This window comes from Heterodontus francisci, chromosome 9, assembly GCF_036365525.1.
Source record: "Heterodontus francisci isolate sHetFra1 chromosome 9, sHetFra1.hap1, whole genome shotgun sequence".
Taxonomy (NCBI): Eukaryota; Metazoa; Chordata; class Chondrichthyes; order Heterodontiformes; family Heterodontidae; genus Heterodontus; species Heterodontus francisci.
This window is the reverse complement of record NC_090379.1, coordinates 11,822,618-11,837,329: the sequence shown is the minus strand read 5'-3', so window position 1 is coordinate 11,837,329 and position 14,712 is coordinate 11,822,618. Positions and strand designations below refer to the sequence as shown.

Genomic DNA, 14,712 nt, shown 5'->3' with positions numbered 1-14,712 from the left:
AGAGTAGACTGATGGGGCAGCAATTGACTGTGTTGGACTTGTCCTGCTTTTTGTGTACAGGACATACCTGGGCAATTTTCCACATTGCTGGGTAGATGCCAGTGTTGTAGCTGTACTGGAACAGCTTAGCTAGGGGCGTGGCAGGTTCTGGAGCACAAGTTTTCAGTACTATTGCTGTAATGTTGTCAGGGCCCATAGCCTTTGCCGTATCCAGTGCCTTCAGTCATTTCTTGATATCATGCAGAGTGAATCGAATGGCTGAGGACTGGCATCTGTGATGCTGGGGACTTCAGGAGGAGGCCGAGAGGGATCATCCACTCGGCACTCTTGGCTGAAGATTATTGTAAATGCTTCGGTCTTATCTTTTGCACTGATGTGCTGGGCTCCCCCATCATTGAGGCTGGGGATATATCAGGAAACACCTCCTCCAGTTAGTTGTTTAATTGTCCACTACCATTCATGACTGATGTGGCAGGACTGCAGCTTAGATCTGATCTGTTGGTTATGGGATCACTTAGCTCAGTCTGTCTGTCCCTCAACCAAAATCACTAAAACTGATTATCTGATCATTATCAAATTGCTTTTTTGTGGGACACTGCTTTGCACAAATTGGTTGCCACACTTCCCTATATTTCTACACTTCCAAAGTACCTGATTTGCTGTTAAGCATTTTGGGATGTCCCAAGGTTTTGAAAGGTGCTATATAAATCATCTTTCGTTTCACCAGACACATGAGCAATTTCCACCAGGGACACTGGATAATTATCAGAAATAGTGGAATTTTCTCCACACTGGACCAAGGCCAACTGCAGTATCCTTACTATCCTGCTGCCTAACTTAAAGATTATAATGAGGTGCTCACTGGTCTATATGGCTGAGTATCCCACTGGCCTCTGCAATTGTCCACTGAGCCACCATGGGAGCTGCCACATCAGCATTTGGCAACACAGCGCAATTACAGCCAAATCAATACTGCAAAGAAAAAGTGCACTTCTTTCATACTATTGGCAAATTTATTTCAATTCAAAAGACAGACAGTAACAAGTACATTTATTCACACAAATGTCTCTGAAAGTGTGAGCCCTTGGTTTTAATAGTAATCCTATACTTAAACTGATTGACACTGAAGCAAGCACATTAGTACATGCCAAACACTGCACCACTTCTTAAAAGAGCAATAGTTTACAAAGCACAATTTTCCCCATCACCCAACACAAGTTGTCAAGTTGATACAACTTATTCAGTAAATTCCCTAAAACAAAGGAATGGTTGTTTCCATTATGACTAACTCCCAACACCAAGTTTGCAAACTGCCCTTCTCTGCATTAAAATACTCTTGATTTGGATATCATCTCTGCAATAAATAAACCATATTATAAAGCCAAGTCATCTTGAAATATGCGCCTGTACTAACCATCACCATAATTAATCAGTTTATATAACAAGCTGATAATTCTCTCTATGGCTCAGCGGATATGTACAGCAAGGGGTGAAAATACAATACTTTGGCATTTTATTTTTGTTTTAAAAACCTTCGTTATCAGCTCGATGTTGCCAAAGTTCTACACAGAAATGCTTCAACACTTTCAATTCCTAGCCCAGCTAGAAAAAATTAGACTAGTTCTGAACAGACTATTGGATACCTAACATGAGTACGATCTTGTGTTGCATAAAGTGTAAAACTGCTAGTAGGATTTCCACAGTGTATAGCTTCACTTATACAGGGATACTTGTACGACACACAAGAACTGCTGTGTGTTTTTTTCCCTGTTACAACAGCAATGTGTGTGAAATATATGTAATATAATAAATAGGAATTATTCTCAAGTCAAATACATTAAGCCATATTAAATAAGTACAGTAGCTATTCACATTGTAGCTCCCCCACCTTTAAAACTTTTAAAAACTTTCTTCTATCAAATACTGTTACAAATCCACTGTTAAAAAAAAAAGTTTTTATGTCCTTGTCTGGTGGGCCTACCTAAAGCTATGTGCGGGCTTGGAGAAGTCTTAGTAGTTGCTAGGTTAGGGACAGAGAGATCTTTTTGCTGGTGATTTTCTCTCGAAAATTTTAGGCTCTCTCCACCAAGCATTATTGGTCACTGCAGGCAACTTGTTCCAAAATCTCTAACACAGCCACTCTTTTCCTGTAGAGCTAAAGCAAGTTTACAGAACAGCAGGATAGTATAAGCACGGAAGGCTTAGCATTGCTCGCCCTAAGTGTAAAGGTGCCACAAGACTCAAAACTCTTAGTAAAACCAGGAAAGGCTCCAAATGCACAATCGGTCAGTCAGGATCTGAAAGCAGGCAAAAAAGAGGTATTAAACTTTTGAGGACACTCAGAGTTCCAACGAAGAGCCCTATCTGAAACGCTAACCCATATTTTCCCTTTCAGACACTAACTGACTTGCTGTGTATTTTCAGCCTTTTCTGATATTGTTTTGGATTTCCAGCTATGGTAGTTTTATTTTTAAACTCAGCACTCGAGATGTTGGGAAAATTCAGTCATCCATGAGCCACCAGCGAAAATGATTTCACTCCTTTAGTTCTACCACAAGTTAAGTTAATATAGTTCAAATTGTATTGACCCCTGCATTAATTATTTGCTCCAGGACTGGATGTACCGAGCTGGAAACTTGAAGCTTAGTAGGGATAAGCACTAAAAAAAGGATTAAGCCTCAACAGGCGATGCTTCCCACAGTATTTACAGTGTGTTCTTCTGCCCACTCTAACAGTCTGTATTCTTAGAAGTGATCAGGGAGTAGACAGTTGCCAATGGATTAAGAAACTAACCTTGTTTCTAGAGAAGGGACTAGGGATGTGGTGAGGCTGCTGGTAGATGGGGTTGATCATCAGAAAGAAATCCAGCTCGTTAGCCCAAAGGGCCTGCCCCTATAAAGTCTGTGTTCTTGTATATATCTCCTTCTACGGATTGGTGATTAATAGATTTCAAAAGTTTTAACTTTTGAATTAAATTATTAAACTATAATTTAGGAGGGAGAAATGAAGAGAAACATAAATTATCAAGTGGGCATTCAGAAATTAAATTGTCGTAAGATTGCTGGATCTCTTTCCAAGGTGACTTCCACAGACATTCCTTGACTTGTACAAAACTCATTAGAACTCGCTCATAGGTTTGGATCTTTCATAACAAAAGAAGCCCAGACATTCACCGTCACTAGTGAGAGATATCCTAATTTATAGCGAATACAAAAGTAGCACGCACCTTGGCAAAAGGTTTGAGGTATGTATGTGTAATTGAAAAGCTTGACACATTGCCCAAATAGTCCAACCCTTGTAATGCTGTCTTCTCACTCACTACCATCCAGTCGAGCTGCCTCACTGTTTAGATTAGGAAATTAAGATAACACAACACCCAATTCCTGGGGAATCTAGACACTAAGAAAAAAGTAGTAGAGTAAATTATGTAAATATTTTCTCACATCTTTTCAAAAGGTACACACAGCCAATTAATTAATGCTAGTTTCTTAAAATTTGTAAAAAGAAACATTCTAGGCACACATATAGATTAGTGTACATTAACGGCTGTCCATGGATTGAGAAAAAAATTCCTGATATGTCAGAATAAAACAGCCTCAAGTCTCGCAGGCTAAGCAATTATTTTTGGAGGTCACTATTAATGCACCATGAATGTTTGCAGTCCACCCATTAAATGGCAGTGCGATTTGAAGTTACAAAACACATGTTTTCAAATAAGGGTCTTTGAGGGAATGCCAGGAATCCACAAGCACTGTCTCAAGAATTCTGTATTGTATATTTTTTTTGCTGAGCATTTGTTAATTCACCAGGGCATTATTTTCATTGCTGTCCAACAATGTTTCCTGCAGTGACAGTATTCTGACAGCATTGTTTTCCTTCTTGATAAGATTATTTTTGAGGTCACTGAAAGGAAATTTTCAGCTAAAATTTGAATTTTAGAAGTCAATATTTGTGGAAGATCCCCAGGAGTGTGTCAACATTTGTAGGCCTCTGGCAGTGTGGCAATAGTTATGGGAGAACCTTGGGCGCGTGCCAATAGTTTCAGAGCTTCCCTACACACAAGTGTGAAGACTTCTGGTTAAAGCCCTCTTCACACTGCAATTAAATGTGCAACATCCTGGAATTATCTAGTAGATACATTCTCCTCCCTCATTCCCAACATAACAGGTTAAGTAAAAACTATTAGGAAATCATTAGTAAAAACATCCAAGTGCCAGACTTTAATGAAAATCTTCCAATTATTTAACATTCAGCAATTTAGTTGCAGTGTGAAAGACAGGATTAATTAATTTTGAAAACACGACACCAATTTTAAATTTTGATTGCTGCGTGACTGCACATAAATAACTAGGGATCAAAAATCCCCAGACTGTACACATAAGCAGGCATGTTTTACATCTCATTAACTGCTTTCCACATCAAAAGGACTCAGCCTATACAAAAATATACCAATACTCATTGTGCAAGACATTGAACTGCTTGAAAAGTCACCATGTATACAGAGAATTTACTTGGAAAAAGACTCTTATGACTATAGATGCTGTACAAAAATGAAACAGCACAAAGCTACAAACGCTATCATGTTTTTTAAAATATTCTTTCATAGGACGTGGGCGTCACTGGCAACGCCAGCATTTGTTGCCCATCCTAATTTCCCTTGATAACTAAATGGCTTGCTAGGCCATTTTAGAAGGCAGTTAAGAGTCAACCACATTGCTGTGGGTCTGGAGTCATATGTCAGCCAGAACAGGTAAGGACAGCAGATTTCTTCCCTTAAAGGACATCAGTGAACAAGATGGGATTTTACAACAATCGATGATAGTAATGGTGCCATGAAACTAAGATTAGCTTTCAATTTGAGAATTTTTATTAATTAATTGAAGTTACGTTCCACCAACTGCTGTGGTGGGATTCAAACCTGTGTCCTCAGGGCATTAGCCTGGGCATCTAGATTACTAGCATAGCGACATTCCACTACACCACCATTTCCTGATTGTTATTTAAACGTGAAAAATTATTGGATTTATTCTGCTACTGCTGTGATTTAATTTCACTGTATATAGGATTTTGACTTGGACCAGCAGTGTGAAAGATTCCAGATGTGTTTGGAACTTGTTAAACAAACCTAGAAGAAGAATAGAAAGTGCTGCAAACACTTAGAATAACGTTAACGTTCTGGCTGTAACTTTTTGTCAGAATAACTGAAACATGGGCCCGGATGTTGTGACAGCAAAACTGACAGCATTCGCTGTCATTACTCCTCTGAAACTGACAGTAAACTTCTGGAGTCCACACATGAGCATTTAAATGCAGAAATCCAGAAGCTTCTGTCAGTGATTCTACATTTCTCCATAGGGTGCGTTGTTGAAGTCCCCACAGTCTTCGATCAATTAGAAATCACTGAACTGAGGAGAACTTGCCCTTTTATGATATTAGTTTCACTGTAAAAACCCTTGAAAAACAACACATTGTTGAATGATGTGTAACTGGGTTTTTAGTGGTATTCTAAGTTCATAATTACTGTTGGAAAACCTCTCTGGCTCTGAAAAACTGTCTTTGTGGAATGTCAAAATTTCTTCATTATGATAAAAAAAAACATTTTAATTTTTTTTAAATGTTTGTTTGTATTTCAGCTTTTACCTTAATCCCATGTGTATTTCCAAGTTATTTATTTTAACAGGAAAATCAGTGCATTTTACTTGCTGGTTTGTTCTGAGAATACTTCCATGTGATTGGCTGCTTAGCCTGTTTGATGACATCACTGTTGCTGGATGCCTAGAGATCCCCTTGACTAAACACCAGATTTAAACTAACTCTGGGAAAGGGGAAATCGACACCACAGAAATCACTAGATCCTTGTGGTAGGCTTTGAGGTCAGCGGCAAGTGCCATCTCCTCACTGCTGACTGCAAAATCCGGGCCAGAAACGTTTCTGTTCTCTCCACAGATGCTAGTTGTTTTCTGCATTTTCTCGTTTTGTTTTAGTTTCCCAGCACTTGCAATTTTTTTTGTAAAAAATCAAATCTAGATTTGTTCCAAGCTGCCTACACAAAAATAAAAACTTGGGCTCCTCTATGGCTAGACTGCCAGCTGAACTGCATAAGGTGTGCTAAAGTGACCTCTATTTTGCTTAATAAAAGGGCCTACTATCTGAAACAGGCCAGTGTAAATTGACAGTAAAACATTTTTAGCCACTACCGCCTAGTTCATACCAGGTGGCCCAAGTAAAACTCTAACTCAAGGATTCATTAGCAATAAGTGAACACTTGGAGTTCACTCATTGTGCGAAGGACTATAACATAGTTTCTAATTTATTATGAACCTTTCACCCAATGTACAGGAGTCATAGCTCACCCCATGGTGTTTTTACTTTGTGCATTTCACGGCTCCCGTTGTGTTTCTTGGTTTGCAGTGGTAATCTAGTCTGCAATGTGCTGTACCCTGCACACTACATTTAGAAAATAGATGCATCTTTACTGTAATACTGGTTTACAATAAACTACAGTGAAGCTGGCTTGCAGAATCGATCTCACCTGAGGAGAAAACGTGAACTTGCACATACTGCAGCAGATCTTAATACCAACTTGCACCGTGGATAGCAGAACACATAATCAATTAAGCACAGCAGCAAAGTCAAGCGAGGTCAAAAGCGAGTACACAATTATTGCACATGAACCCGTTAACAGATTCAAATGGCATCATGAGGAAACTTTTGTTTAAACAGAGTGTGTTGTGAACAGGAACATACTGCCTGGGGGATGGTGGAGGCAGGTACAATAGTGGCATTCAGGGGAGAATAGGAAGATACTGGAAGGGAGAAGACTTGTAGGGCTGTGGAGAGGAGCAGGGGAGTGGGATTAGTTGGCTAGCTCTGCCAGGGAGCTGGTACAGGCACAATGAGCCTAATGGCATCCTTCTGTGCAATATCATCCTAGGATTCTATGAGGTATTTAATATTATGATGGGGTTTGATAAGGTAAAGATGTTGTCTCCATTTAAGGGGAGTCCAAAACTAAGGGACAAAAATATACGATAGTTACCAATAAATTCAAATCGGAATTCAGGAGAAACCTCTTTACTCAGAGTGTGGTTAGAATGAGGAAGTTGCTACCACAGGGAGTAGCTGAGATGAATAATGCAGATGCATTTAAGAGGAACCTAGATAAACACATGAAGGAGAAATGCATAGAAGAATATGCTGATATGGCTAGATGAAGTAGAGAGGAGGCTCGGTGGCGCACAAACAGCGGCACAGATCGAGTGGCCTGTTTCTGTGCTGTAAATTCTATGTAAATTAATTTCCTGTGTTATTTTTACAGACATATCAACCCATCTAATGTAAAACATATGTATGCTAATATTGCACAGTGTGGCTTTAACAGATATGAGTTTTACTACAAATGAGAAACCACATCAGGATCAGGTCAATATAACATCTTTACTGCTGAAGGTAAAAAAGTCATCAGAAGTGACGCATCGAGAGATTGGCAGCTTTAAGTATCATATGGTCTTGGCACCTGAGGCAGGGGATCATATCATTACTCCAAAGATACGTCTTTACAACATTTGCTTTCTGACAATATACTATTCTTGCACTTATATGAAACAAATGCATCAATCAGTTTCCAACAAAATGCCTCCAGGACGGCACAAACTTTGCATGGCTAGCTTTCACCACCTTTCCTTTTAGGTTTGTAGAGTAACAGCAACCCTGTGTTTGTTTTGCCACGAAGCAAGGACCTTTCTCACTTAGCAGTCCCCCTAATTTCCACCTCTGCTATGGAAGCCAGCAAGAGAAAAGCAAGTTTCCAAAAACAAAAGGTATCTGGAAATGGTATAATTTGCACCCACCCCCTTAAAAAAAACCACAAATTAAAGCTCCTCATATCAGATTTTAACTTTTGAGGCTGGAAAATGCAGCAGTGCACTGTTCTTATACACCACAATATGACTGTACCAAATTCCTCTCTGTGCTATTTTAACGCAGGTGGTAACCTATTTTGAATAGCCCAGGTTGGAGTGTGCATTAAAATAGCAGGGAGAGAAGTTGGTGCAAGTGTGCTCACTTGAGATGCCGGGAATGTTTCCAATGGGGGCAGAGAAGGCCCAGGGGAGATTTAATTAGAGGTGTTTAAAATTTTTAAGCGTTTGGGTAGGGTTAATGGGGAAAGACAATTTCTTCTGGTTGGGGAGTCAGTGACGAGCCATAAGAATCATTATGGCACAGAAGGAGGCTATTCATCCCATTGAGTCCATGCCGGCTCTGTGCACAGCAATCCAGTCAGTCCCATTCCCTGCGCCATTTCCTGTAGCCCTAAGCAAGTGCTTAACCAGTTTCCTTTTGAAATCATTGATAATCTCCACTTCCACCACCCATAGGCAGAGTGTTCCAGGTCATTGCCACTCGTTGTGTAAAAAAGTTCTTCATCACATTCTCCTTATATCTCTTAAGGGGCCAACAATGTAAAATAACCACTAAATTGAGTGAGGAGAGGGGTTAGGAGAAATGTCCTTATGCTGAGGGTTGCTGGAGAGGTTCAGGCAGTGTTTGCACTTTTTAAAGAGGAAAGTCAATAAATATTCCAAGCAAGGTAAGATACCCTGGGTTGGGGGTGGGGGTGCAGAAGGGGGCGCGGTGGAGAGTGTGGAGCAATGGATTGTTCTAGCAAAGAGCTGGCATAAGCACGATGGGCCAAAGAGCCTCCTCTGGTGATGTAGACTTTCTATGATTATATGGATTTGTATGAGAACAGCATCAATTGAAATTTCTAATGTTTAGCTGCTTTAAGTTTGATGCAGATGTTATTTTATTCCTTTTGACAACAGTGAATACTCTGATTTTTTTTTACAGCAAAAATATCAAGTAAAAAAGTTATGAAATTTTCCTGTAAGTGTAAATAGGCATAATCCTTGTGTGGAGCATTCTCTTCTTGGAGGGGGTTTAAAGGATCTACAATACTATTTGCTGTAAATATATATATATTTTAAATTGCATCAATTTCATAGCACATTTGCACAGTGGGACAATTGTCACTACACACAATAAAACCACAATTAAATTCTCTCTAAAAAATTGCAATGAGTATTTGCCAACCTCCTTTAAGGAGCTGCAGTTAAAACAAGTTGACTAAAAAGTCTTAAAAGCTTTCATTGACTCACCTGAATAAAGCTATCAACTTTTAAAAATTAGTACAAGTAGCTAGAAAGCAGCAATAAACTCTTCAGTGTTTGAATTATTTTTCCCTCATTAAAATTCTTTAAATATCTAATAAATAAAGCAACATGACAGCTCCCATAACAACAATATTCTGATTTCAATTTAAATATTTAGGTTGTCTGTAAAAGTATTATACAGGGTTAAAAATTCTATGCAAAAACCTATATATTCAGCATAGTCTGTTGTTACGCAAGCTTGACTTACTCAACAGTATAAATCTGTAGGGAGAAAAAGCTTTGCATTGTTCCGCAATGTGAAGTGTGCACAGCTCTGAAGATAGATAATTTTAAACAGCACTTTTCACCAGATTGAAGAAAGATCTGTAGCTCTTTCAAACTGTCAGCTGCATTTAACCTGGATGCAAAAAAAAATCTACACTGCAGCCTGCTCGGTAGTTTAAGTTAATATTTACAAAGTCCCATTGGAGACATTGCATTTACTGCCAAAATAGCATTTAGAAGAGATTGTAGAATTCAGTTTGAATCATGCATCAAACATTCAGAAATCCAGTGATCGACATCCACTTTTTTCCATATTACAGCATCTTGGACACTCTCACTATGGAGTTCTAGAGTTCCTATTTACTTAAGCAAATCCCTATGCTGAGCGAGTCTCATAAACATCAAGAAAAAAACAAGCTCAGTACTAAAAGGCATTTAAATTGGAACTTAAATCTCCCCAGATACTGTCTAGTAGTACAGGAGTAACATATGCACCATGTAAAAATATACCGCTCTACAGTGCAACATACCCAGCACCATGTAATTCTATGGAGAATGCAATCAGAATGGTTGGAATTTCCTGAAAAGTTTCAGCACAATTGCGGCATACGAGTGAAATAGCACTTTTTTTGAGGAAATTTTCATGCAACCCATTCGAACCTGTTTTACACTGAACCATAGCCATGAGCAAATTTCCTTCCTCATTTGCTCTTTTTCCCCCAGATATATCTGATGAAACCCTCTGCCTCTCATTTACACAGCTCTGTTCCCAGATTACTGAATTTAGACGAATGATGAACTGGTGTAGATATACATCCAAAAATTTAGCGGCACCCTGGTCGAAATCAGCTGATATTGGTATAAGGATGTTGATAGATTTTCTTACCTGCACTATACTTAAGCAAAATGTGGTCAATCTCAGTGCACGCAAACTTTTTTACACCCCTTCCCTACCCCCACACATTAAGAACAAAGCAGATGGAATGGCCTTCCTGACAGTCATAGTCCTGTTCTGCATAATAATGGAAGAGGAGCAGCAGCAGAGGCTTCAAGAGAGGCACCATGGCAGAAGACAGCAGCACACTCATCAGTTGTATTTATGTTTAATTTACGCTATATGTAGGCAAATGATTTCGATAGGAAATTCTGGTAAAAGTTCGTATCGGTAAGATCGGAGCAGAAACCAGTGTAAAGTTCGCTGTCATTTCTGTATAAATATGATCTAGGAAATTCGGGGCCAATTATGAAAGCAATCTCCAGCTCCAACTCTGAGCCAGATGTGGCCTTCAATGCTCCCCTAGCCCTCAACTGAAAGAAGATGCAAACAACTGCTTGTAGTCACAATTCAATCAACTGCTCAAACACAAAGATTCGTGCTTTCCTTTACAAAAAGACAGCTACTGGGCTAGGTTATATTAGTATAAAAAGTTACTTGGCCCTTTATTTGATCATGAAGATCAAGTTTTCTTTTCAATAAAACACTGCTTTCTGAAAGCTTATAAATCTCCTATTCACATAAAAGTAGTCAGATACAACTGGCTTTCAAAAACTCATGACTACCAGGAGCATTTATAATTTTTTTTTAGATTTCCTGTATCATTATAACTGACAAAGGAAAATCCATTACATTAGGTAATAAAAACAGAAATTGCTGGACATACTTAGTAGGTCTGGCAGAATCTTTTCAGACAGAAACATGGGGTTAACCTTTCAGGTTGGCTGAAAGGACCAGAATCTAATTAATACTATGGGAGGAATTTTATGGAGGCGACGAGGGTCTCGGCCACCGGCACTTGAGAGGCCACCAACGGGCCTTTCCTGGGATTACAGCCTGGGGTAGGAAGTCCAACCTGTCAAGAGCTGCTGGTCAATCAGAGGCTGGCAATTTTTTTTGCTCGGCAGTGCCACCTGGGAGGAGGTGACTGCTGCCAGAACAACACCCACCAGAGGCCCAGGATCGCACAGCGACCCAGGCCTGAGGTAAATGATAGCGACAGGGGTTTCACGGGCTGGGGGTCACAGGGGAGGGGTTGGCTCAGTGTCCCCCCGCCACCCCTCTTCCTGATGCTGGGGTCCTTGATCAGGCACTGAATGCCTTTGAACGAGGGACTCCCCACCCCCCCCGGAAGACCACAAGCAACCCTGCACGAGTTTGCATGTCGTGCTTCCCGGGTGGTGAAAGGCTTGCCCACCACTGAGTTAATACCACTGGTAGTGGGAAGAGGCCCTTAACTGGGCATTAATTGCCCTTAAGAGTCCAATTGGCAGGACAGATAGGCCGTCAATGGGCCTTCCCACCATGGACTTAATTGGAGTGGAGTCAGGAAAGTGGCAGTGTCCCCACCTGCCACCATTCCACCTCATTAAATGCCCTCCCCGCCTCCACACTCGCCACGGGGAGAACATAAAATACCACCCTATGTTTCTCTCACCACAGATGCTGACTGACCCGCTAAGTGCTATTTATATTTTAGATTTCTAGCATTTGCAGTAATTTGCTTTCCTTTCCCCCTTTATGTTCAGTACTTGGTCACATGGTGTAAAATACATTAGCGGAAGAACCAAAAACAGGAAATCAAAACTGAACTGAAAGCCACATCTTTCCTGCAGTTGACAAATTCAGTGGGTTTTTGAAGGCGAATTCCCACTGCCACAAAGGAGCAACAATATCTACCAACAATTTCTGCAGGCCAGAAAGTCACTTTCTTTCTATTCCATGGGATTCCTGTGGATCATCTTTATCATAATGTTATATTAACATGTGACCTACACTATGTCAGCACAGACTCACGGTAAAAGAGAATCCATCCAACTGAACCCGCATTTTATGTAAGAGTGTTCGCTGCATAAACAGGGAGTAAAAATCATGCGGAGCTACATTATTCGGAATTCTTCCATTAATGGTATTAATCGGAAGATCGTGGTCTGCACCACTCAGCTACCTAATTCCCGGTAACTCAAAAAACATAACTACAGAAAAATTATCAAACGTCAAATTGTTGGCTGTGACGCAGCACTAGTTAAATTAATGGTTGCAACACAATTCTTTAAACTTGTTTAAACAGATTGGCAACACGATTACCACCCATGCAAAAAATAAACAGACTACATGCCAAAGAATACATAAATAACAAAGCACATGGCATACGGAGCACACATTACTATCAAATAGCTTTTGTTTCAATATATAAGCAAATTTCCCATATGGCCCCCAAAAATAGAACATATATATAAATTATGGATGTGTTAGGACTCAGATTTCCCATATGAGAGACTTACTTCATGCTTCACTTTAAAAACCCTGCAGAAGTCAGAATTGGTGACACTCCAGAACAGTTACATTTTGAGGGGAAAAGAAAAAATCAATGATTTTCTCCCCCATTTAGAATTCAGATATCCTCTTTCTCTTCAGACACTATCCCTGCATCATCAGCATGCAATCAACATCCAAGGGAATGGGCAGACACTGTGCTCCCGAGGCCTCCATCACTTGGAGGAAAGTGCACCACCTGCCAGATGCCTTGGAGGGTTAGGTGGGGTGTGGGGGTGGGTTGACCATGATCCCATCACATAGAAAAGGCAGCTACGAGTGATTCCCACATCCAGCTACACTGTAGCAGGACCATGGCGGAATACAAAGCAAGTGTCAGAAAAAAAAATTAAAAGCAAAATGGCGACAGTTCTAAAGCTACATAGTGCAAGTGGCTAACACAAGAAATCTGGGCCGTCTGCACATCTCGGTTGCATATGTTTTGTCCATCATAGATCTGTACAGTAAATTTCTTATTTTTGATTCAGTCTTGTAGGCAAAGATAACACACCAAACATAGTGTTTTCATCTTACTTCATACCTTGTAGGACCTGCAGGACAGAGATACATGTGCGAATATTCTTTGAAAAGTGCACCCAGAAACATTTATATACTGCAGCAAATCTTTCACACTTTAAAAAAAATAAGTAAAAGTCCTTTGAGTGCCAGGCTGTGGGTTTTTGTTTTCCCCAGAATATTCATATGGTTAATTGTTTAAAAATCAGAAATTATTCCATCCTTTTCTAATTCACCAATATTACATAGAATTTACAGCAAAGAAACAGGCCACTTGGCTCAACTGGTCTATTCCCGTGCTTATGGTCCACAGAAGTCTCCTCCTACTCTTCTCTATCTAATCCTATCAGCATATCCTTCTCCCTCATGAACTTATCAAGCATCCCCTTAAAGGTAACTATGCTATTTATCTCAACTACTCCATATGGTTGCAAGTTCCTATTGAATTCCTGTTTGGATTTATATGACTATGCTACTTATGACCCCTAGTTTTGGATTCCCCAGAGAAAACCATCAATCGATACTGGTGGAAAAGTACCGAATTATTTATTACTTCTTTATATATACACACGCGTGTGCTTTGGAAAAAACTGAAAGCACAAAATATTTTAGGCATTTTGAAGGGGGATATATTTTTAAAAAAATTAAACTGTGGTCCTCAAAGGGTCAAGTGCATGATAAAAAGGTATAAATACAACTTTTTTTTTAAAACTGTGAAAGATGGACTGCAGCAGTTTAATCGGAGAACTGAAAGATACTGTCCGGGTTATTGCTGTCTACTGGGTTGCTGGGCTCCAGCTTCTTAGTTGGTGTGGTTTTGCATTGGGACTGAGAGGAGGAGGAGTGGGAACTTTCACTGGAGCTGCTGCGCGTTTCAGTGCTGGTACTGGTTTTCTTCATCTTGCGTCTTTTTGCCAGTGGCGCCTTGTCCACATTCTGAAGGCGAAAGCCTTCCCTCTTGCATTTGTTGAAGGCCTGTGCAGAGGTCAAATATAGAGCGAAAAAACAAACAGGCAGAATTAACATCATTAGTAGCATCAAAAACAAGTACAACAACGATAACTTGCATTTGTATAAAGCCTTTAACACAGTAAAATGTCCAAGACACTTCACAGGAGTGTTATCAGAAAACATTTTGACACTGAGGCAGATAAAGAGATATTAGGACAAGTGACCAAAGCTTTTAAGGAGGGTCTTAAAGGAGGAAGAGAGAGGTTGAGAGGTTTAGGAAGGGAATTCCAGTGTTTAGGGCATCAGCAGCTGGAGGCACGGCTGCCAATGTTGAGGGGGCCGGGAGGGAGGGTTGAAGGAATTTGGGGATGTGCAAGAAACCAGAATTCTTAGAGGGTTGGAGGAGGTTACAGAGCTAGGGAGGGGCAAGGGCACTGAGGGATATGAACATAAGGATGAGAATTTTAAATTGATACATTGCTGGATCAGCAGCCAACG

General features: G+C 40.1%; 1 protein-coding gene across 3 annotated transcripts in view; it reads right to left on the bottom strand.

Annotated features, from left to right (window-relative positions):
• Nucleotides 1–1,011: 1,011 nt before the first annotated feature.
• The window catches only part of rps6ka5 (ribosomal protein S6 kinase, polypeptide 5), a 292,559-nt gene continuing 278,858 nt past the window's right edge, over nucleotides 1,012–14,712 (bottom strand). For all 3 annotated transcript variants that reach the window (XM_068038562.1, XM_068038563.1, XM_068038565.1), the window contains one exon: nucleotides 1,012–14,238. In XM_068038562.1, the coding sequence (XP_067894663.1) occupies nucleotides 13,999–14,238 (240 nt within the window). In that variant the 3' untranslated portion in view covers nucleotides 1,012–13,998. The remainder of the gene's footprint in view (nucleotides 14,239–14,712) is intronic.